We start from the raw sequence: 25,389 nt of genomic DNA on the forward strand, positions 1-25,389 counted from the left end.
ACCAATTTCATTCTATGAACTGTAACTCAGTCAAATCTTCAAAATTGTTGCATGTTGTGTTTACATTTTTGTTCAGTATATTTGGCAGCCTTCTATGAAGTAGAAACAGCAATCCATCATGAGGTAAGCACTCTGCATGGAAGAGTGGACAACATTTCTCAGAAGGAGCAGATAACATCTATGTGTCAGGGATAAAATGAGGACGCCAATTTTTGTGTATAAGAGTAAAGCCCTTAAAGGGATACTTCAAGATTTTGGGAGTGAAGCCCTTTGTCTACTTTCCCCAGAGTCAGATGAACTCTGCGTGCAGTTTAAAGTTGCTAACTAGGGTTAGCGCAATGACAATGTCTATGGTAACTGCTAGCCTACTAGTAGATACAATAGACTAACAGTTATTGCGCTAGTTAGAGGTAGTTTCGGGAGTCAATTATAACTTCACACTGGATGCAGACAAAAATGGTATTATTGCCAAAATAGTGAAGTATCCCTTTAATTAATGTAATAAAACAGACAATCAGAACGGAAAATTGCTTTTATAAAATCAATACAACAAAACAGTCCAACATTCAGCAAGAAATTCAGTCCATGATTTGCAGTAAATGTAATATAGTCCTTAATTATATCGATAATATGCATATCTGAGTGGTATAGGGAGACAATGTTATCTTGTAATTGTCTTTTTTTATATTATCAGCATTTACAAGCGCATATTTAATGATTCAAGTACCACTACTTTAGATTTAACTTATGCATATTCAAAAGCTGTAAAAGATCTGTATCATGTTCTATTTAAGAATAGCCCAGTTTATAACTGGTGCTAACAAAACAATTAAAAAAACACTGATCAGATCTTCCTGACCACCTACAGAAGTAGTTGGGACAAATTAATTGGTTGGATGAAAGCTCAGTGGGCAGAGTTTACAAGTTAGAGTCCAATAAAAGTCAAGAAAGGAAAATCCCTAGTTACACATTTCATTTACATGTGATATAATCATTTTTATTTTACGTTATAGACCAATATTGATGCCTTCGGTCCATGGTGGCCCATGTCAATGATGAGGGTGGATTTAAATGGTTTGACAATCCAGATCGGTTTACAAAGACCTCCAGAAGTGGTAAGGAGGATCTGATCACAATCAGTTGCTTTAATCATCTAAAAATGTGGACCAGATCAGGACAAAAGGCAAATGATAGCACCAAGTATAACCAGGGCTTAAGAGAGCTCCTCATATTGTAAATGCAATGCCACAGTAGTACGTATCCAGGAAGGTGGTACATGCTCGTTAGTGTTTCTAATACACTACTACATTAATAAACAAGGTATATTTTATACAAGTCGTTTTTTTGCCATCCAATGAACAGGATGCTATAATACTGTTTAAAATAGTGAGATGTCAGGAAAAAGTGGATACTACAATATGGGGACCTAAATTCAAACATGCATGTACAGAAAGAGCCTAACATGTCATCTTTTCTCTTTTTAACAGTCATTGTTTCCGGTCTAAAACAAGATTGAATATGAAATTATACTTTAAAACATAAGGCTCGTCTTCCTCACACACCCAAAAAAATAAACGGATTACCCTCCTTCAGATCTTAAAAATCACAAAACAAAAGTATTGCCTCATCAAAAAAATGTAAAACAGCAAAATACCCACAATCAACATTTATGCATGAGCCACATTAAGGGTTTTCAACAGTAACGGAAGAGTGACTAACCTACACCTCAGCGACACGAGCACTTCACACCAAAGTTTCACCGTACTAAACAGTGTTGACGAGGAAGTGGGTGGCCAGCCATTAACATTAACTTTCATTTTTAACATACAACAGATAAACGCTGTGAAAACACACTATAGCTAAAATCACAAAAAGGTGCTGCTTATTTATCAACAAAAACACCACATTGAATTGGGACGAGATAAGCAAATTGATAGCACAAATAAAATGTTTTTTTATTTTTTATATATTTAAAAAAAAATGATCTACATGTAAAAAGCCTACTAAACCTCAAAAGACACGATGAGTGGTCTATTTGGTTTATATGAATTCACAAACAACAATTACGACTCGACTTTTGTTTATGGCTATGTTTTGAACCAAACTGTCACATTATATATAAAGCATAATACTGTACCACTCAGGTTCAAATGTGAACTGTTTTACCAACTAGGCACCAGTCCAGAGTCTCATAAAACATTGTTTAGGTTCACAATCCTGAGCCATCCAGCCTCAATGAAATGTATACATTTTTTACTTTAAAATGTACAATTTTAGACCCATTCAAACCAATTAAAAGTGATATACCACTTCACCATTGAGGTTCAGGTGAAACAGACCCTCCAATACTCGTGCTGAGTACAGCACTGACCAGGGAAAAGCCCAGTCGGCTTCCACAGACCTCCAGGTCGCCTCCCTCCCTCATGGCCTCTGCTGCGAGTCATACTGCTGGTAGCGGTTCAGCTTCTCCGGATCGTTTGAAGCCATCTGGGAAAAATCCTGGAAAATGTCTTGGTAGGTTTCATCTCCTGCAAGGACAAAGTAAACCATTACAGTGTAAGTACGACTCAGTAATACTAGGAGTAATACTATCAGACACTTAAAGAATAAAACTAGTTGATATTGTAGAATAAAACTAGTTGGCATTGTAGAATAAAACTAGTTGGCACTGTAGAATAAAACTAGTTGGCATTGTAGAATAAAACTAGTTGGCACTGTAGAATAAAACTAGTTGGCATTGTAGAATAAAACTAGTTGGCACTGTAGAATAAAACTAGTTGGCATTGTAGAATAAAACTAGTTGGCACTGTAGAATAAAACTAGTTGGCATTGTAGAATAAAACTAGTTGGCACTGTAGAATAAAACTAGTTGGCATTGTAGAATAAAACTAGTTGGCACTGTAGAATAAAACTAGTTGGCACTGTAGAATAAAACTAGTTGGCATTGTAGAATAAAACTAGTTGGCATTGTAGAATAAAACTAGTTGGCATTGTAGAATAAAACTAGTTGATATTGTAGAATAAAACTAGTTGGCATTGTAGAATAAAACTAGTTGGTACTGTAGAATAAAACTAGTTGGCACTGTAGAATAAAACTAGTTGGCATTGTAGAATAAAACTAGTTGGCATTGTAGAATAAAACTAGTTGGCATTGTAGAATAAAACTAGTTGGCATTGTAGAATAAAACTAGTTGGTATTGTAGAATAAAACTAGTTGGTATTGTAGAATAAAACTAGTTGGTACTGTAGAATAAAATGCAAGCTTGCAAAAGGAAGATTTTCAAGAGCTCAGACTTTTGTCACAGACACACATAATACAGGTAAGATAGGAAGGTTTGTTTTATTGCCAAAGGTTTGAAGAAGGAGTGAAAGAAATAGAAATGTGGCCATACCTTAAAGCGCCACTGTGAGGCAGTAGAGAGAAACAGCATTATGCAGAGGAAGATGTGACAATGAAAGAAGAAGCAGCCCAATGTTTGAGGAGTGTGCAGGCCTAAAGCAGTACTAAGGCAAGGAGCCCCACTCTTTGCAGTGAATTGTGATGTGGAAGAAAAAAAGATGCCCACAAGATTAGTTTTGTTACCAACTGTATTGTATTTAAAGTGCAGGATTTATGTACAAAAATACAGCTGTGTTGGACTCAGCATCCCAAAGAAACGAGAGAACAGAAGAAAGGCACAAACTCCGGGGAGAGAGAAAGAGTACAGGACAAAGTGATAGACAGAGAGAGAGAGAAAGACACTGAGACAAGCAATGAGAGAATAAGAGTGCAACAAGTAACTGAGCAGACAGCATCGTTCCATTGGATCCCTTCCCTACAACACATTCATACACTTCAGGTTTGTACACTAACAAAATGTAAAACATTGTCTTTGTAGAAAACACTACTGTATCCCCAACTACTACAACTGTCTGTTGTTGACTTCAAGGTAATAACAGGCAAATATCGCTCACATTGGATTTAAATCATGACAGAAAACGGTACATGAACAGCCAGCCGTATTAAAATCAACTATTCTTCTCGTTACAGGTCCAAGAATCTATGGGTCATTGACTGAATCTACACCGAGTATACAAAATCATGCTCTTTCCATGACACTGACCAGGTGAAAGCTATGATCCCTTATTGACGTGACTTGTTAAATCCATTTCAAATCAGTGTAGATGAAGGCGAAGAGACGGGTTAAAGAAGGATTTTTAAGCCTTGAGACATGGATTGTGTGCCATTCAGAGGGTGAATGTGCAAGACAAAATATTTATGTGCCTTTGAACGGGGGGGGGGGGGGGGGGGGGGGTGGTATGATAGTAGGTGCCAGGCAATGCTGCTGGGTTGTTCACACTCAACAGTTTCCCGTGTGTATCAAGAATGGTTCACCACCAAAGGTCATCCAGCCAACTTGACAACTGTGCATTGGAGTCAACATGGTCCAGCATCCCTGTGGAATGCTTTCGACACCTTGCAGAGTCTATGCCCTGACGAACTGAGGCTGTTCTGAGGGGAAAAGGGGAGCAACTCAATATTAGGAAGGTGGAAGGTGTTCCAAAAGTTTGGAATACTCAATGACCAAACACTTTTGAAGTGGAGGAACTATATCCAGTAGAACTACATTAAGTCCAAAGAACAGCATGCCCTCCCAGTCACCTCCCTGTCAAACTCTACATTTATATTCCACTCACTCAGAGTGAAGTGGGGGATTTCTAAATGGAGCCCTCCCTCCAGTGGCCACACGAGGTAATTGGACCAGTTATTTCCTCACTGTGTCAGACCCACTACAAACTAGTTGTTTCCTCACTGTGTCAGACCCACTACAAACTAGTTGTTTACTCACCCTGTCAGACCCACTACAAACTAGTTGTTTCCTCACTGTGTCAGACCCACTACAAACTAGTTGTTTCCTCACTGTTTCAGACCCACTACAAACGAGTTGTTTCCTCACTGTGTCAGACCCACTACAAACTAGTTGTTTCCTCACCCTGTCAGACCCAATACAAACTAGCCTTAGACTAGACTTTTCAGGAACAGCACTATTGGGCAATCATTAAAATCGCTATATTTAAACTGATATTCAAATCTCCTCGGTGCATCACCACTGGCTGGTGTCAGAGCAAGACTCCATGGTGCATGAGACCACCATGGACATAATGAAACGCGTCTTGCCTCTGAAATGTCCAACTGGCTCAACATACAATAAGATGGCTGACGAGAGACATGGAGTCTCTGGCCCAATCCCACCCCTAAATCCTATGTTTAACATATTGCGTACACCAATAAAATCCTCTCAGATCTTCACATGTGCTTAGGGCTTGGGGATGGATTTGGGATTGGGCCAGCGTGTTCTCTTTCAGCTGATATCCATCCTCTTCGGCCACAGAGCCTGGATCATGGAACACTGATACTCAGTAAGCACTAGGGAGCATATTGGCTTGTACAGACTTCAGTTTGGATATGTCAGTAACTATGAGGCTGATAAAAGTGCTTTTGGTGCCCATTTAAAAATTACCCATCAGGCCCAGGTACATTGCCAGGTGGCAAAGACTGCGTGATGGGGAAGACGAAAGGATGACATTTAAAAAGGGGAACATTTCATTCATTATTTATCAACAACACTGGAGAGGGCTTCACACTGTCCTATAGTAAACATTTTTGTGAACGTCTCTTTGTTATCCAATAAGTTAAAGTTAATTATGTAACTATTATGCAGTAAAATCCTGTACATGGGTAAATGTGGATACTTTTCTAGACTATTGCCCTTCCTTTTTGGTACACTCTACCACCTTGATATCTCATCTAAACTTAAATTCACACCCTTACCAGTGGGGGGGGGGGGGGTGTTCTATGTTCCAGCTAGACCAACAATCAATGAAATCATAATAGTCTTAAAACAGGTGTAGAAAATACACACAAAAAAAACACACAAAAACAAGGATGCAAGCACAATCGACTTACAGTACTCACCCTTGTTCATAATGTGTTGTCTTTCTGACATTACCGCTTCTGAGAATCTCGCTCAACTTTACTTCCTATTCTGCTTATACTGTATATGATATAGAAATGTATGTATATTTATGTACAATACATCATTTACAATGACATTATATGGTTCCAATCGTTATATAAAATACAAGTAAAATGCATACATAAAATGTGCCAAAATTGATACTTCATCATTGTAACAAACAGTTCAAACAACTGAAGAAGAAAACGTATTTTAAAAAGGGGGAGGTTAAGACTCACTGTGGGAACTATACATGTAACACACTGAGATATTGCATAAGCATACCAGGAATGTGCATAAATATTCCCTCAGGTAAATCACTAATAAATCACACCTGGTGCATGGCAACACACTGCTAGCCACTCAACAGCCTGATGGTCAAAACCGCCATTCAAAAGTCGGGATTACTGCCTGCTTGTAAAGACCGACGTTGCTGTTCGAAAGTAATGACAACCTCTGTCGCACCGTGCTCTTCCGACATCACAACTAATAAAGACGTGGCGGTTTAAAAGTAATGACAACCTCTGTCGCACCGTGCTCTTCCGACATCACAACTAATAAAGACGTGGCGGTTTAAAAGTAATGACAACCTCTGTCGCACCGTGCTCTTCTGACATCACAACTAATAAAGACGTGGCGGTTTAAAAGTAATGACAACCTCTGTCGCACCGTGCTCTTCTGACATCACAACTAATAAAGACGTGGCGGTTTAAAAGTTGGGACGCAACAGACGACTTTAAAAAAAGAAAAGAAAATAAGGACTGTTTATGTCACCGCTGTTCAGTAGTCAAAACAATGGCTCTGGAGCTAATGGCTTCGACTCCGGTTGGAAATAAAAAGCCGAGCACCTCTGTCTAAATCACAAGGTGCAGCTTCGCTCACCACCTGGCTGGTATTGAACACAGGACATCACAGGGCCCAATGTCTGCTTAATAAAAGTACGTTGCTTCTTCTCGTCTTTGTATTGGGGCTCTATGATCTCTAAGGCTCAGCCAGCTGCAGGCAAATGAACTCCTGCATACACTTCCTGTATTGCATCTCTGTGGGGCTGTTGGTGGAATATTGACCTGACTGCATGTAGGGCCCCTCCGCCTCCCGCATCTCCTCGTTCATCTTGGCCAATCGCAGTCTGGGGAAAGGAGAGCGAGGGGAGGACAGTCATTCATTGTGTCATCTTTATCCAACCCACCTTTAGACTTATAGAAGCAATCAATATGAATTGGGACAGTGTAAAGTCAAATAAAATGTTGCCTCAGTACTCCATTTTGAATTTGCGATTAAGTGACAAAGAAGGCTAATTGCTTTTCCATAAAAAAATGCACTTTATCTAATATATATGTATACTGAACAAAAACATAAACCAACATGCAACCATTTAAAATACTTTTGAGTTTTAGTTTATATAATTTATTAGGCACTAATCTATGGATTTCACATGACTGGGAATACAGATATCCATCGGTTGGTCACAGATATATATTTTTTAAATGTAGCGGTGTGGATCAGAAAACCAGTCCGTATCTGGTGTGGCCAACATTTGCCTCATGCAGAACGACACATCTCCTTCGCATAGAGTTGATCAGGCTGTTGATTGTGGCCTATGGAATGTTGTACCCACTCCTCTACAATGGGTGGGCGAAGTGACTGGATAGTAGTGGGAACTGGAACACACTGTCGTACACGTTGCTCCAGTTCATCCCAAACAGGCTCAATGGGTGACATGTCTGGTGAGTGTGCAGGCCATGGAAGAACTGGGACATTTTCAGCATCAGGGAATTGTGAACAGATCCTTGTGACATGGGGCCGTGCATTATCATCAAATCAAATGTTATTGGTCGCATACACATATTTAGCAGATGTTATGGCGAGTGTAGCGAAATGCTTCGGTTCCTAACTCCAACAGTGGTATAATGGGCCAATAATGGGCCTCAGGATCTCGTCACAGTATCTCTGTGCATTCAAATTACCATTGATAAAATGCAATTGTTTTAGTTATCCGTAGCTCATGATTGCCCCATACCATAACCCCACCTCCACCATGGGGCACTCTGTTCACAACGTTGACATCAGCAAACCGCTCGCCCACACGACACCATACACGTGGTCTGCGGTTGTGAGGCCGGTTGGACGTACTGACAAATTCTCTAAAACAACGTTGGAGGCGGCTTGTGGTTGAAAATGAACATTAAATTATCTGGCAACAGCTCTGGTGGACATTGCAGTCAGCATGCCAATTGTACGCTCCCTCAAAACTTGAGACATCTGTGGCATTGTGTTGGGAGACAAAACTGCACATTTTAGAGTGGCCTTTTATTGCCCCCAGCACAAGGTGCACCTGTGTAATGATCATGCTGTTTAAATCAGCTTCTTGATATGTCACACCTGTCAGGTGGATGGGTTACCTTGTCAAATATGTATTCTGTGCCCATATGAATAACCTCTATGATGTAACTGGAATGATGAGATAGATGTTCTTCTTCTCTGTTTTTGATGAGATAGATGTTCTTCTTCTCTGTTTTTGATGAGAGAGATGTTCTTCTCTGTTTTTGTTTTATTGTTTCACTGCCATACGGTGTTTAACTGTGTTGGATCTTGTCCAGCCATCTTGTCTCAAGAGGACCACAATGGAAATAAGTCCCAGACTTTATTGCGTGTTATCCTCCATGATTTTATTCATGTGCATGTATGGCTTTTAAGTTTTATGTGTGCTTGTTTTTTTAAATGGTCGAACTAATAAACGAAACTAAAAAAGGCTAAATGCTCACTAACAGGGATGTGAACAAATGTGTGCACAAAAAGTGATATGTTTTATGTGCGTATGGAACATTTCTGGGATCTTTTTATTTCAGCTCATGAAACATGGAAACAACACTTTACATGTTGCGTTTATATTTTTGTTCAGTGTGTGTGTGTGTGTATATATATATTTTTAAAGGCCAAAAGACTTGGCACTCACAATGTGACGATGTCTGCATTGGCAGCGTCCACTGCCATGGATAGGGGCGTTTTCGCTTCAATGTCTGCCGCGTTCTGATTGGCTCCTCTTTTCAGGAACAAACACACTTGACTGGATTGGAGAATAACATTTAAAAAAGGGAAAAAAAATCTATTGTAATACCCCAACATGAACTAAGATCATAGACCGAGTTCCCCTTTGTCACTACAATTAACCGCAACCCACTGATTAACCTCAACCCACTGATTAATCTCAACCCACTGATTAACCTCAACCCCCACTAAATAACCTCAACCCCCACTAAATAACCTCAACCCCCACTAAATAACCTCAACCCCCACTAAATAACCTCAACCCCCACTAAATAACCTCAACCCCCACTAAATAACCTCAACCCCCAAATTAACCTCAACCCCCCCAAATTAACCTCAACCCCCCCAAATTAACCTCAACCCCCCCAAATTAACCTCAACCCCCCCAAATTAACCTCAACCCCCCCAAATTAACCTCAACCCCCCCAAATTAACCTCAACCCCCCCAAATTAACCTCAACCCCCCAAATTAACCTCAACCCCCCAAATTAACCTCAACCCCCCCAAATTAACCTCAACCCCCCCAAATTAACCTCAACCCCCCCAAATTAACCTCAACCCCCCCAAATTAACCTCAACCCCCCCCAAATTAACCTCAACCCCCCCAAATTAACCTCAACCCCCCCAAATTAACCTCAACCCCCCCCAAATTAACCTCAACCCCCCCCAAATTAACCTCAACCCCCCCAAATTAACCTCAACCCCCCCAAATTAACCTCAACCCCCCCAAATTAACCTCAACCCCCCCAAATTAACCTCAACCCCCCCAAATTAACTCAACCCCCCCAAATTAACCTCAACCCCCCCAAATTAACCTCAACCCCCCAAATTAACCTCAACCCCCCCCAAATTAACCTCAACCCCCCCAAATTAACCTCAACCCCCCCAAATTAACCTCAACCCCCCAAATTAACCTCAACCCCCCAAATTAACCTCAACCCCCCCAAATTAACCTCAACCCCCACTAAATAACCTCAACCCCCACTAAATAACCTCAACCCCCAAATTAACCTCAACCCCCCCAAATTAACCTCAACCCCCCCAAATTAACCTCAACCCCCCCAAATTAACCTCAACCCCCCCAAATTAACCTCAACCCCCCAAATTAACCTCAACCCCCCCAAATTAACCTCAACCCCCCCAAATTAACCTCAACCCCCCCAAATTAACCTCAACCCCCCCAAATTAACCTCAACCCCCCCAAATTAACCTCAACCCCCCAAATTAACCTCAACCCCCCAAATTAACCTCAACCCCCCCAAATTAACATCAACCCCCCCAAATTAACCTCAACCCCCCCAAATTAACCTCAACCCCCCCAAATTAACCTCAACCCCCCCAAATTAACCTCAACCCCCCCAAATTAACCTCAACCCCCCCAAATTAACCTCAACCCCCCAAATTAACCTCAAACCCCCCCAAATTAACCTCAACCCCCCCAAATTAACCTCAACCCCCCCAAATTAACCTCAACCCCCCCAAATTAACCTCAACCCCCCCAAATTAACCTCAACCCCCCCAAATTAACTCAACCCCCCCAAATTAACCTCAACCCCCCCAAATTAACCTCAACCCCCCAAATTAACCTCAACCCCCCCCAAATTAACCTCAACCCCCCCAAATTAACCTCAACCCCCCCAAATTAACCTCAACCCCCCAAATTAACCTCAACCCCCCCCAAATTAACCTCAACCCCCCCCAAATTAACCTCAACCCCCCAAATTAACCTCAACCCCCCCAAATTAACCTCAACCCCCCCAAATTAACCTCAACCCCCCCAAATTAACCTCAACCCCCCCAAATTAACCTCAACCCCCCCAAATTAACCTCAACCCCCCCAAATTAACCTCAACCCCCCCAAATTAACCTCAACCCCCCCAAATTAACCTCAACCCCCCCAAATTAACCTCAACCCCCCCAAATTAACCTCAACCCCCCCAAATTAACCTCAACCCCCCCAAATTAACCTCAACCCCCCCAAATTAACCTCAACCCCCCAAATTAACCTCAACCCCCCCAAATTAACCTCAACCCCCCAAATTAACCTCAACCCCCCCAAATTAACCTCAACCCCCCCAAATTAACCTCAACCCCCCCAAATTAACCTCAACCCCCCCAAATTAACCTCAACCCCCCCAAATTAACCTCAACCCCCCCAAATTAACCTCAACCCCCCCAAATTAACCTCAACCCCCCAAATTAACCTCAACCCCCCCCAAATTAACCTCAACCCCCCCAAATTAACCTCAACCCCCCAAATTAACCTCAACCCCCCCAAATTAACCTCAACCCCCCCAAATTAACCTCAACCCCCCCCAAATTAACCTCAACCCCCCCCAAATTAACCTCAACCCCCCAAATTAACCTCAACCCCCCAAATTAACCTCAACCCCCCCAAATTAACCTCAACCCCCCCCAAATTAACCTCAACCCCCCCAAATTAACCTCAACCCCCCCCAAATTAACCTCAACCCCCCCCAAATTAACCTCAACCCCCCCAAATTAACCTCAACCCCCCCAAATTAACCTCATCCCCCCCAAATTAACCTCAACCCCCCCAAATTAACCTCAACCCCCCCAAATTAACCTCAACCCCCCCCAAATTAACCTCAACCCCCCCAAATTAACCTCAACCCCCCCAAATTAACCTCAACCCCCCCAAATTAACCTCAACCCCCCAAATTAACCTCAACCCCCCAAATTAACCTCAACCCCCCCAAATTAACCTCAACCCCCCCCAAATTAACCTCAACCCCCCCCAAATTAACCTCAACCCCCCCCAAATTAACCTCAACCCCCCCCAAATTAACCTCAACCCCCCAAATTAACCTCAACCCCCCCAAATTAACCTCAACCCCCCAAATTAACCTCAACCCCCCCAAATTAACCTCAACCCCCCCCAAATTAACCTCAACCCCCCCAAATTAACCTCAACCCCCCCAAATTAACCTCAACCCCCCCAAATTAACCTCAACCCCCCCAAATTAACCTCAACCCCCCCAAATTAACCTCAACCCCCCCAAATTAACCTCAACCCCCCAAATTAACCTCAACCCCCCAAATTAACCTCAACCCCCCCAAATTAACCTCAACCCCCCAAAATTAACCTCAACCCCCCCAAATTAACCTCAACCCCCCAAAATTAACCTCAACCCCCCCAAATTAACCTCAACCCCCCCAAATTAACCTCAACCCCCCCAAATTAACCTCAACCCTCCCAAATTAACCTCAACCCCCACTAAATAACCTCAACCCCCCCAAATTAACCTCAACCCCCCCAAATTAACCTCAACCCCCCCAAATTAACCTCAACCCCCCCAAATTAACCTCAACCCCCCCCAAATTAACCTCAACCCCCCCAAATTAACCTCAACCCCCCCCAAATTAACCTCAACCCCCCCAAATTAACCTCAACCCCCCCAAATTAACCTCAACCCCCCCAAATTAACCTCAACCCTCGTCTATTACAATCAAATATAACATACAATAAGGCTTAGCCGAGGCTTTAATCTAAACCAGAACACATGAACAAAAGGAACAGTCTGCCAAGTGAGATCTAGAAATAACAGACCGGCAGGTAGACTAGTGGTTAGAGAGTTGGACCAGTAAAGGTTGCTGGGTTGAATACCTGAGCTGACAAGGTACAAATATGGCAGTTCCCCTGTAGGCCATCATTGAAATTTTTTAATTTGACCTTTATTTAACTAGGCAAATCAGTTAAGAACAAATTCTTATTTTTTAACTGCCTTGTTCAGGTGCAGAACTACAGATTTGTACCTTGTCAGCTCGGGGATTCGATCTTGCAACCTTTCGGTTACAAGTCCAATGCTCTAACCACTAGGCCACCTGACGTCCCTCTTAACTGACTTGCCTAGTTAAATAAATAAATGTATTCTCTAATATCTTCTCTATGAGAGCAGTCGTGGTCATGGGGTCTTTAACGTTCTGCTAACAGACAGATTGGATGATGTGATAGGTGGTAAGGGGTGGGAACGGACCCGGTGTGTCCCAGGATGGTGGCGTGGTGGAGGGGTCCTCGACCCAGGGCGTCCTGCTGGTTCACGTTTCCTGCGTTCTGGAGCAGGAACTCACAGGTCACCAACGAGCCCTGGAAGAATAGAAAAGTACCAGTACATTTATCGTGCATGAGTGCACACACACAGGGTCAGATCCACCCCCACACCTGTCCACAACACTCAAGTATCCTCACCCCCTGCACAGCCATGATGAGCGGGGTCCTCTTGTCGTCGTCGGTGTTGACCCAGTTGACCTCCGCTCCGTGGGCCAGGGCCTCGGCCATGTCGGGCAGGCTGCGGGCACACGAGGCCCAGTACAGCTGCAGCCCCGAGGAGTACTCCTTGGGCTCCGAGAACACCACCAGCTCCTTACAGGGCGATGGAGGGGGCAGGGTGGCAGGCATGGCCATGGGGGGCGCCTCGGCAGCTTCTGAGTGGAGGGAAGGGTGGAGAGGGAGTTAAGAGGTGTGGGGTCATTTCAGTGTGCGCTCGTGTGTGGGACCATTTCAGTGTGCGCTCGTGTGTGGGGTCATTTCAGTGTGCGCTCGTGTGTGGGGTCATTTCAGTGTGCGCTCGTGTGTGGGGTCATTTCAGTGGGCGTCCGTGTGTGGGGTCATTTCAGTGGGTGTCCGTGTGTGGGGTCATTTCAGTGGGCGTCCGTGTGTGGGGCCATTTCAGTGGGCGTCCGTGTGTGGGGCCATTTCAGTGGGCGTCCGTGTGTGGGGCCATTTCAGTGTGCGCTCGTGTGTGGGGTCATTTCAGTGTGCGCTCGTGTGTGGGGTCATTTCAGTGGGCGTCCGTGTGTGGGACCATTTCAGTGGGCGTCCGTGTGTGGGACCATTTCAGTGTGCGTCCGTGTGTGGGACCATTTCAGTGAGCGTCCGTGTGTGGGACCATTTCAGTGTGCGTCCGTGTGTGGGACCATTTCAGTGTGCGCTCGTGTGTGGGGTTATTGAACAGCTGTTTGAATATAAGCTGGATACGAGTGAGACTCATCGGGCGTGTGTGTGTGTGTGTGTGTGTGTGTGTGTGTGTGTGTGTGTGTGTGTGTGTGTGTGTGTGTGTGAGAGAGAGAGCATCACCTGCTTCAGCCAGGCTGTTGGTGGCCAGCATCTCCCTACTTCCTTCTGCACTGTTCTGGATGCCACTGTCTGCACTTCTTACTGCAAGGGATCAAGCAGTCAATCACTACACACCAGCACACACACACATTCACCAACTTTAACCAAGTGGTTAGAGAACGCAGTGCATTTTGGTCACCACAGCCAGTGAGAATTTCCCAGCTGACCCCCACAGCCACAATAAGACAAATGAGACTCAGAAACTCAGACACTGACCACAACGACACACTCAACGTGACGGCACGGCTCATCAAGGGAATAAGACGAGGGAACGTGGAATGGGAATTAGTCTACAGCCAGAGCAGTGAGTACAGATGGATGGCTGGAGGGAAGGATGTAAGGAAGGAGGGAAGGAGGGTGAAACACAGAGCTATACTTACTGCTCCTGAGCTTGGCAGAGGTGTCAAAGTAGGAGAAGAGCGAGTCAAGCTCGTCTGGACAGAAGAGAGAGTCGCGGCGCGCCTTCAAGCCTTTGGCAGCAGCTAGGCAAGGGCAGTGGATGAGGTCAGAGAGAAAAGGGCACAAGGTGGAGGGGTAGGAAGATAGAAATAACAAGCAGCAAAGGGGAAAGGGGTTAGTCCAGAAGCACAGAGCAGCCGGAGGAGGGTGGAGAAGAGGAGGAGTGGTGGAGAAGGAGGAGGAGGGTGGAGAAGGAGGAGGAGGGTGGAGAAGGAGGAGGAGGGTGGAGAAGGAGGAGGAGTGGTGGAGAAGAGGAGGAGTGGTGGAGAAGAGGAGGAGTGGTGGAGAAGAGGGGGAGTGGTGGAGAAGAGGGGGAGGGTGGAGAAGAGGGGGAGGGTGGAGAAGAGGAGGAGGGTGGAGAAGGAGGAGGAGGGTGGAGAAGGAGGGTGGAGAAGGAGGGTGGAGAAGAGGAGGAGGGTGGAGAAGGAGGAGGAGGGTGGAGAAGGAGGGTGGAGAAGAGGAGGAGGGTGGAGAAGGAGGAGGAGGGTGGAGAAGGAGGAGGAGGGTGGAGAAGGAGGAGGAGGGTGGAGAAGGAGGAGGAGGGTGGAGAAGAGGAGGAGGGAGAAGGAGGAGGAGGGAGAAGGAGGAGGAGGGTGGAGAAGGAGGAGGAGGGTGGAGAAGGAGGAGGAGGAGGAGGGTGGAGAAGGAGGAGGAGGGTGGAGAAGGAGGAGGAGGGTGGAGAAGGAGGAGGAGGGTGGAGAAGGAGGAGGAGGGTGGAGAAGGAGGAGGAGGGTGGAGAAGAGGAGGAGGGTGGAGAAGAGGGGGATTGAGAGGAGAGGAGGATAGAAGCACAGGCAGTTAGACTACAACGAAAAGAGAGAACGCGAGAGAGAAGATGGGAGGGTGCCTTCCGTTGTGTGTCCTGAGCATGACATCGTTCTATTAGCGCAATTCTGTTGCTGATCCTTTAAAAAAGGCACACTCTGTAGCTTGTACTGTATTCCTGGGTCAACAGTAACAGGCCCTACGGCTTGATCGTTTTAAAGGACTGAGTGGGAGGAAGTCTTTCCAAGTGTAAAATCTAAACGGAACAGGCGCTATCGATGGGCATTTTTGGTGAATTTGCATGGTTAGAGCCATGTTTATGTGTTTATGTACAGTTAGCGTACACAGAATACATGAATTCGCAATACTACCACCACCGAGGAGGAAGAGCTCCAGAGTGCACCTTTAAGAGACCGGACCTGGGACGGGTTGACACCTACCTGACTGACCTGAGGCGTTGGAGGAGGGCCGGAGTTTGGGCGTGGGCGGGGGCGGCCGGGGGGGCAGGTGCTCCGTGCTGCCGCTCAGCTTCTTCTCCCGTTTGGCCAGGGACACCACCTTGGCGCGTAACTCTTCATTGGACGGGCGCTGCACGAAACGCCGGTCCACGTACTTGGCCCTGATGTAGGCTTCGATCTCCTGCCTGGGGAAAGACACCGAGAGAGAGGAAGACTGAATTCAACAACCTGAACAAATCAGGCAAAGATAGCAAGCAACATTTTTATCTAAATCAACAAATTAAACCAATCTGGCAACCCACGCAAAGATGGCAATCTTTGTGCAATGCTGTAGTACGACACCTCCGACTTGTATGGGACTACCCTTTATTTGCTTCATAGAAAACAAAATTAAAAGCTATAAAACATGGTGGTGGCTAAAATCAAATCACATTTTATTGGTCACATACACATGGTTAGCAGATGTTAAATGTGAGTGTAGTGAAATGCTTGTGCTTCTAGTTCCGACAGCGCAGTAGTATATAACAAGTAATCTAACAGTTCCCCAACAACTACCTAATACACACAAATCTAAAAAGGGGTGAATGAGAGTAGGTACAGATGAGCGATGGCCGAGCGGCATAGGCAAGCAATAGCTGGTATGAGGTACAGTATATACATATGAGTAATGGAAAAAATGTTAACATTATTATAGTGGAATTATTTAAAGTGACTGGTGATCCATTTATTAAAGTGGCCAGTGATTTGAGTCAGTATGTAGGCAGCAGCCTCTCTGAGTTAGTGATGGCTGTTTAGTAGTCTGATGGCCTTGAGATAGAAGTTGTTTTTCAGTCTCTCGGTCCCAGCATTGATGCACCTGTACTGACCTCGCCTTCTGGATGGTAGCGAGGTGAACAGGCAGTGGCTCAGGTGGTTGTTGTCCTTGATCTTATTGGTCTTCCTGTGGCATCGGGTGCTGTAGGTGTCCTGGAGGGCAGGTAGTTTGACCCCAGTGATGCTTTGTGCAGACCGCACTACCCTCTGGAGAGCCTTGTGGTTGAGGGCGATGCAGTTGCCGTACCAGGCAGTGATACAGCCTGACAGGATACTCTCGATTGTGCATCTGTAAAAGTTTGTCAGGGTTTTAGGTGAGCCTCCTGAGGTTGAAGAGGCGCTGTTGCACCTTCACCAAACTGTCTGTGTGGACCATTTCAGTTTGTCTGTGAAGTGTACGCCAAGGACTCCACTGCTGTCCCTTCAATGTGGATAGGGGGGGTGCTCCCTCTGCTGTTCCCTGAAGTCCACAATCATCTCCTTTGTTTTGTTGACGTTGAGCGAGAGGTTGTTTTCCTGACACCTCACTCAGAGAGCCCTCACCTCCTCCCTTTAGGCTGTCTCATCATTGTTGGTAATCAGGCCTACTACTGTTGTGTCGTTTGCAAACTTGATGATTGAGTTGGAGGCGTGCATGGCCACGCAGTCATGGGTGAACAGGGAGTACAGGAGGGGGCTGAGCACACACCCTTGTGGGGCCCCAGTGTTGAGGGTAGGCGAAGTAGAGCTGTTGTTTCCTACCTTCACCACCTGGGGGCAGCAAGTCAGAAAGTCCAGGACCCAATTGCACAGGGCGGGGTTGAGACCTAGGGCCTACAGCTTAATGATGAGCTTGGAGGGTAATATGGTGTTGAATGCTGAGCTGTAGTCAATGAACAGCATTCTTACATAGGTATTCCTCTTGTCCAGATGGGATAGGGCAGTGTGATTGCATCGTCTGTGGACCTGTTAGGTCGGTATGAAAATTGGAGTGGGTCTAGGGTGGCAGGTAAAGTGGAGGTGATATGATCCTTGACTAGTCTCTCAAAGCACATCATGATGACAGAAGTGAGTGCTATGGGGCGGTAGTCATTTAGTTCAGTTATCTTTGCCTTCTTGGGTAAAGGAACAATGTTGGCCATTTTGAAGCATGTGGGGACAGCAGACTGGGATAAGGAGCGATTGAATATGTCCATAAACACACCAGAAAGCTGGTCTGCGCATGCTGAGGATGGGGCTGCAACCTTGCTAGGGTTTACACGTCTTACTCAGGTCAACCATGGAGAAGAAGGGGGCGCAGTCTTTTTTTAATGGGCCGCAACTGTGGTACTGTATTATCCTTTAGTTTGTCTGGGAGCGAGACGGTGTCGGTTATGTGGCATGTTTTCTTTTTGTAGTCCGTGATTTCCTGTAGACCCTGCCACATACGTCTCGTGTCTGAGCCGTTGAACTCCGACTCCACTTTGTCCCTATACCGACATTTTGTTTGTTTTATTGCCTTGCGGAGGGAATAACTACATTGTTTATATTCGGCCGTATTCCCAGTCCTCTTTCCATGATTAAATGTGGTGGTTCGTTCTTTCAGTTTTGCGCGAATGCCGCCACCCATCCACGGTTTCTGGTTATGGTAGGTTTTAATAGTCACAAGTGGGTGCAACATCTCCAATGCCTTTCCTTATAAACTCACTCACAGAGTCAGCGTATAGATAGACTTTCTCTGAGGCTGCCCGGCACATTTCCCAGTCAGCGTGATCAAAACAATCTTGAAATGGGGCCTTGTATGCATCGAGGAAGTTAGAGTAGCAGTGATCGAGTGTATTGCCCACGCTAGTGCTGCAATCAATATGCTGATAGAATTTAGGTAACTTTGTTCTCAAATTTTCATTGTTAAAATCCCCGGCTACAATAAATGCAGCCTCAGGATATATGGTTTCCAGTGAAGTTCCTTGAGGGCCATCGTGGTGTCTACTTGAGGGGGTATATACACAGCTGTGAAGATAACTGACTAGAATTCTCTTGGGAGATAATATGGCCGGCATTTGATTGTAAGGAATTCTAGGTCGGGTGAGCAGAAGGACTTGAGTTCCTGTATGTTTACACCATGAGTCATTAATCATGAAGCATAAACACCTCTCTGGGAAGAAGGGCGGGGGTGTATCTCGGTCGGCATGACACATGAAAAAGTCCGGTGGCTGAACCGACAACGTATCCCGAGAGAGTTACAAGCTCTGATGTCTCTCTGGAAGACAACCCTTGCTCTAATTTAGTCTAACTTGTTGTCAAGAGACTGGACATTGGCGAGCAGTATACTCGGAAGCGGTGGGCGATGTGCCCGCCTGCGGAGCCTGACCAGGAGGCCGCTCCGTCTGCCTCTTCTGCGGCGACGTTGTTTTGGGTCAGCTTCTGGGATTAGATCCACTGTCCTGGGTGGTGGTCCGAACAAAGGATCCGCTTCGGGAAAGTCGTATTCCTGGTGGTTGTTGGTAAATTGACGTCGCACTTATATCCAATACTTCTTTCCGGCTGTATGTAATAATACATAAGATTTTCTGGGCTAGCAATGTAAGAAATAATACAGAAATAATCCTAAGGACTCGAAGCGAGGCGAGCATCTCTGTCGGCGCCATCTTGCAATGAATGGTAGCTATAGAACAACACGGCGGTAGTACCTGGGGTCTGTCGGCTTTGGCTTCATGGCTCCCAGCTCCTCTCTCCCAGCCTCGTAGATCTGGTTGATGACCCCGTTACCCAGCTCACACATCAGCTGTGTTCAACACACCACACACACACACACACACACACACACACACACAATTATGTTACTATGACAAAATTAACCAGCACATTCCGAGGACAGCATGTCATTCATGCAAATTCATGACATGTAAAAGACAGTAATATGTAACCATTACATTTTAGCATTGATCTGTCACTAGCGAATCCAAGAGAGGGAGTATGTGATTGTGAAAATCTCCTGCCTCTCTCTTTGTGCCCCTCCATCTCTCACCCTCCCCCCTTTCTTTTCTCACCTTGAGTAGTTCCGGTTCCCATGAGTCCAGGGTGAGCGAGCGCACTTTGGAGAAATGGACCCCCAGACTCCTGCAGATGGTGAGAGTCTGTTATTAACTCATGCATCAAAGAGACTGTCTAAAAATAACTGAGTCCACACAGCTTCATCACAGGAACACGCTGTTCAATTGAGGGTGTAGTTTGTACTGTGGCCACAAGGTGGGAGTATGCAGCTAGTAAGAGTAAGTCTACAGTCTAAAATGCACATGGGGACAGATTTACTGAGCTTTTGATTGTTTTATTCCCCATCTAGTAAAAAAAAAATGTGAACCTTTCTACTGTTGTACAGCACCAGTCTACAGTTCGGTATGTGGTCGTACAGCACCAGTCTACAGTTCGGTATGGGGTCGTACAGCACCATTCTACAGTCTAAAATGCGGTCCACCGTCCGTCCGTACGTTGGAGAATTTGAAAGTTGAAACAGCTTTTTCCTGAAATCTAGAGTAACCACCATTATGCTTAATTAAATGTAAAAAAAATACATATATATCTAAGCACACTTCGAGCGGTCTGTATCCTCAGAACTGCTGGTTCTTATTGAAGAGGAACTGAGTAGGCTTCTCTACTAACATCTGGGTAAACGATTGAAAGGAATACAAGTCTTATTCGGTACATTTAGTTATTGCTTGCTTTTTTTTTTACCAATCATGCCAGCAGACATGTCTGCTAAGATAGTTAGACAAGCTAGCGACTCTAACTTGATTGACAGCCTAGTTATGAGGTTGGGAACCTGTCTGGGCTAGCTAAAACTATCTTCATAACATTGCTAACTGGCTAGTATAATAAATCAAATAAAAAAAATCAATAAAAATCAAAACACTTCCTCCGGTGCCTCCTATGTGCATGACGCCTACGAATACATATGAAGTTCGTAGTACCGTGATGTGTAGTATCTGCAGTGATAGGAATGTACTGTGTATCCTGGGAGCATTGGGTGACACATATATACAGTGAACAAAAATATATGCAATTAAAATATTGCAATATGCAACAATTTCAAAGATTTTACTGAGCTACAGTTCAAATAAAAAGGAAATCAGTCCATTTAAATAAATTCATTAGGCCCTTATCGATGGATTTCACATGACTGGGCAGGGGCGCAACCAATCAGGTTAAGTTCACCCCCCCCCACAAAAGGGCTTTATGACAGACAGAAATACTCCTCAGCCAGCCCCCCCCCCCCCCCCCCCCCCCCCCCCCCCCCCCCCCCCCCCCCAGACAATCCCACAGGTGAAAGCCTTTTATTGGCTCACTAACAGGGATGTAAACATATTTGTGCACAACGTTTTAGAGAAATAAGCTTCTTGTGCGTACGGAACATTTCTGGGATTTTTTTTTTATTGCAGCTCATGAAACACGGGACCAACACTTTACATGTTGCGTTTATATTTTTGTTCAGTGTATTACTACATACAGAAGTACTGGTAGTTTACCTGTGTATCCCAGAGCACTGGATACAGAGGGTGATGCCCAGGTTGATGCTGGCCCAGCGTGGGTCAGGTTGACCACAGTCACAGCAGCAGGCGTTGCCCCCAATGACCATGACCCTCTGGAGGGCGCTCTCCCCTTTCAGTGACCTCTCTTTGGGCTCGCCGCCTGAGTCCAGGCTGCCAGTGGACGTGGAAGACTTCCGGTCCAGCTTCTGGAGGGTCATGAACACGCCGTTATACACAACATATAACACTAGAAGACCGCTACTTCATTGTCTATTGTCAGACACACACACACACACACACACACACACACACACACACACACACACACACACACACACACACACACACACACACACACACACACACACACACACACACACACACACACACACACACACACACACACACACACACACACACACACACACACACACACACACACACACACACACACACACACACACACACACACACACGAGGGAAATCCTTTACTTTTGTTCAGACGTACATCCTGACATGTACTAAACGAAAACAAATGGCAAATAAATAACATGGAGAAATGTCATGAGGTCATTAGTTCTGGCAGCGCGTGGTGACTCACCTCAGCGTCCTCTCCCTGCTCCCGGAAGGCAGTGGCGATGCTGTTCTGGACAGCTTTGATCCAAGCCTGCCTCAGCTTCTCAGAGTCAGCCTGCATAATACAACTCCTGAAGGGGGAGGGACACCAGGACGTCAGCCTCCCCCTTCCTGGCCTGATAGACCTCTACACACTAGATTTCAATTTGTTACTGAGCAGCACCAGACTGTGTGTGGTGTGACAATATTGGGGTGTCTAGGTACTCTGTGTGCACTTGTATCTGTAAGTGTATATACACTACATGACCAAAAGTATGTGGATACCTGCTCGTCAAACATCTCATTCCAAATTCAGGGGCATTAATATGGAGTTGGTTCCCCCCTTGCTGCCATAACAGCCTCCAATCTTCTGGGAAGGCTTTCCACTAGACGTTGGAACATTGGAAGCAAGTCCGTGCAGCGTTCAGCCACAAGAGCATTAGTGAGGTCGGGCACTGATGTTGGGTGATTAGGCCTGGCTCGCAGTCGGCATTCCAATTCATCACAAAGGTGTTCGATGGGGTTGAGGTCAGGGTTCTGTGCAGGCCAGTGAAGTTCTTCCACACCGACCTCGACAAACCATTTCTGTATGGACCTCGCTTTGTAATGGTGGCATTGTCATGTTGTAACATAAAAGGGCCTTTCCCAAACTGGTGCAAGCACAGAATAGTCTAGAATATCATTGTAGCATTAAGATTTCCCTTCACTGGAACTAAGGGGCCTAGCCCCAACCATGAAAAACAGCCCCAGACCATTATTCCTCCTCTACCAAACTTTACAGTTTGCACTATGCATTCGGGCAGGTTACGTTCTCGTGGCATCCACCAAACCCAGATTTGTCCGTTGGACTGCCAGATGGTGAAGCGTGATTCAACACTCCAGAAAACACGTTCTTAGTGCTCCACAGTCCAATGGCGGCGAGCTTTACACCACTTCAGCCGACGCTTGGCATTGCACACGGTGATCATAGTCTTGTGTGTGGCTGCTCTGCCACGGAAACCCCTCCCGACAAACAGTTCTAGCAGTTCTTGTGCTGACGTTGCTTCCAGATGCAGTTTGGAACTAGGCAGTGAATGTTGCAACCGAGGACAGAATTTTTATGCGCTACGTTCTTCAGCGATCCCATTCTGTGAGCTCGTGTGGCCTACCACTTCGCGGCTGAGCCGTTGTTGCTCCTAGACATTTCCACTTAACAATAACAGCACTTACAGGTGACCGGGAAAGCTCTAGTAGTGCAGAAATTTGACAAACTGACTTGTTGGAAAGGTGGCATCCTATGACGGTGCCACGTTGAAAGTCACTAAGCTCTACAGTATGGGCCATTGTTTGTCTATGGAGATTGCATGGCGGTGAGCTCAATTGTATAAACCTGTCAGCAAGGGGTGTGGCTGAAATAGCCGAATCCACTAATTTGAAGGCGTGTCCACATACACTATAATGAACATATATACAAAAGTATGTGTGTGTGTGTGTGTGTGTGTGTGTGTGTGTGTGTGTGTGTGTGTGTGGATGTGTGTGTGTGTATTTACTTGGTGGGGGACACCACTTCAAAGCAGAAACGACGTTCGATATCCTCACAGTGTTTGACTGTACATAGCCGCAAGTCCTCCACCACCACCGTGGGATTATCCTGGGAAAGGAGAACACAGCCTCCGTAACACACACACAATGCAATGTACACACAGCCTCCGTAACACACACACAATGCAATGTACACACTCATATATACACACACACACACACACACACACACACAATGCAATGTACACACAGCCTCCGTAACACACACACAATGCAATGTACACACTCATATATATACACACACACACACACACACACACACAATGCAATGTACACACAGCCTCCGTAACACACACACAATGCAATGTACACACTCATATATATACACACACACACACACAATGCAATGTACACACTCATATATATACACACACACACACACACACACACAATGCAATGTACACACAGCCTCTGTAACACACACACAATGCAATGTACACACTCATATATATACACACACACACACACAATGCAATGTACACACTCATATATATACACACACACACACACACACACACAATGCAATGTACACACAGCCTCTGTAACACACACACAATGCAATGTACACACTCATATATACACACACACACACACAATGCAATGTACACACTCATATACACACACACACACACTGCAATGTACACACACACACACACACACACAATGCAATGTACACACTCATATACACACACACAATGCAATGTACACACACACACACAATTGTACGGCGCAGCCTCAAGAGACCACACACAGACACGCACGCAAATGTAATTTCTTCAGAGGTATACACAACACAGGTGTTAATTTAATTCCATATTGTAACCTGGTTACCTGCAGCAAAGTTAATTGTTTTTCCTCCCTATTCCACAAACTCATCTGTTTTGTGTTAACTGTGCTCCACATTCAACGCTGCCTCGTTGTATTACAAATGCAGGGGGAATTTGGGCTGGAAGTGTATATTCGATGTTGGCCGCATCCCAAATGGGACCCTTTGTCCCTATACAGGGCACTACCCATAGGGCTCTGGTCAAAAGTAGTGCACTATACAGGGAACCAATTTGGGATACGAATGGAATAATCCGATTTACCTTGAACTTCTTCTGGTAAACTAGCTGATTGTTTTGAATGGAGAACCAGCGCCTGAAAGGAGAGGAGCATTCACATCACGGTCAACAGGTGAGACAATATGAAGTATTTAATAGTCAATTAAAATTGATAGAGATTTAATGAAGGACAAATAAATTGACAAAATAATTATCTGATATTATGGTGATTAAATCCTATTCTGGAAGAGCTGGTAGGAAACTATACCGTTTGTCACGGTTTGACAGAAGGTCTGGAAAAAAGCTTCCCGGCACTATAATATTGCATTTTTCAAACAGCATGGAGACCATCTCGCAGCACAGGGAATGTGTTTGGAGGCTACAGGACAATAAAAGGCTTGGAGATCTCCTTGCTAGCTCCATGCAGCTCACGGAGCGCTACGCCATTCAGGCTGCGCTCTCCCGGGTGTCAGATGACCACGTCACTACCTCCCTCCCACCATTCTTCCCTCCTGACTGACTGCCCTGGATGAATGAATACTAAACAGTGACTTATCACCTCCCCACCCAGCTAGTAACAAAAACCACCGTAAGGTTAGAGGACACAGAAAGATTACTGCTACCAGGAATGTTCTACCTACTGAACATGGTGTTTAGCACAACGGTGAAGTCATTACAGGGCACAGCTGGAGATAGAGAGAGAGAAGGGGGAAGAGGGGGAGAGAGAGAGAGAAGGGGGAGGCGGGGGAGAAGGAGAGAGAAGGGGAGGCGGGGGAGAAGGAGAGAGAAGTGGGAACAGGGGGAGAAGGAGAGAGATTTGCATCATGTCCTCTAGCTAACCTGTTCCATGTTTTGAAGGCGTTGCTGGCCCTCTTAAACAGGTAGCCCTCCATCGCAATGCCATTGTCTGCGTCCACATTGTACTCCAGCTTGGTGTCGTCATTCGAGAAGTCCTGAAAAAGAGAGCAGAGGTAGTAGAACACAGAGAGG

General features: G+C 45.4%; 1 protein-coding gene across 4 annotated transcripts in view; it reads right to left on the minus strand.

Annotated features, from left to right (window-relative positions):
• Positions 1-517: 517 nt before the first annotated feature.
• The window catches only part of LOC110530621 (arf-GAP with coiled-coil, ANK repeat and PH domain-containing protein 2), a 74,709-nt gene continuing 49,837 nt past the window's right edge, over positions 518-25,389 (minus strand). For 3 of the 4 annotated variants that reach the window (XM_036989951.1, XM_036989910.1, XM_036989984.1), the window contains 15 exons: positions 25,240-25,352; positions 24,445-24,496; positions 23,305-23,405; positions 21,762-21,867; positions 21,158-21,366; positions 19,685-19,754; positions 19,325-19,419; positions 15,846-16,048; positions 14,562-14,663; positions 14,143-14,223; positions 13,255-13,490; positions 13,043-13,152; positions 8,953-9,063; positions 7,064-7,125; positions 518-2,528 (listed from right to left, as the gene is read on the minus strand). In XM_036989951.1, coding sequence (XP_036845846.1) covers positions 2,422-2,528; positions 7,064-7,125; positions 8,953-9,063; positions 13,043-13,152; positions 13,255-13,490; positions 14,143-14,223; positions 14,562-14,663; positions 15,846-16,048; positions 19,325-19,419; positions 19,685-19,754; positions 21,158-21,366; positions 21,762-21,867; positions 23,305-23,405; positions 24,445-24,496; positions 25,240-25,352 — 1,758 coding nt within the window. In that variant the 3' untranslated portion in view covers positions 518-2,421. The remainder of the gene's footprint in view (positions 2,529-7,063; positions 7,126-8,952; positions 9,064-13,042; positions 13,153-13,254; positions 13,491-14,142; positions 14,224-14,561; positions 14,664-15,845; positions 16,049-19,324; positions 19,420-19,684; positions 19,755-21,157; positions 21,367-21,761; positions 21,868-23,304; positions 23,406-24,444; positions 24,497-25,239; positions 25,353-25,389) is intronic. The other variant, XM_036990027.1, reaches the window with a different exon arrangement.

This window comes from Oncorhynchus mykiss, chromosome 1, assembly GCF_013265735.2.
Source record: "Oncorhynchus mykiss isolate Arlee chromosome 1, USDA_OmykA_1.1, whole genome shotgun sequence".
NCBI classification, from domain to species: Eukaryota; Metazoa; Chordata; class Actinopteri; order Salmoniformes; family Salmonidae; genus Oncorhynchus; species Oncorhynchus mykiss.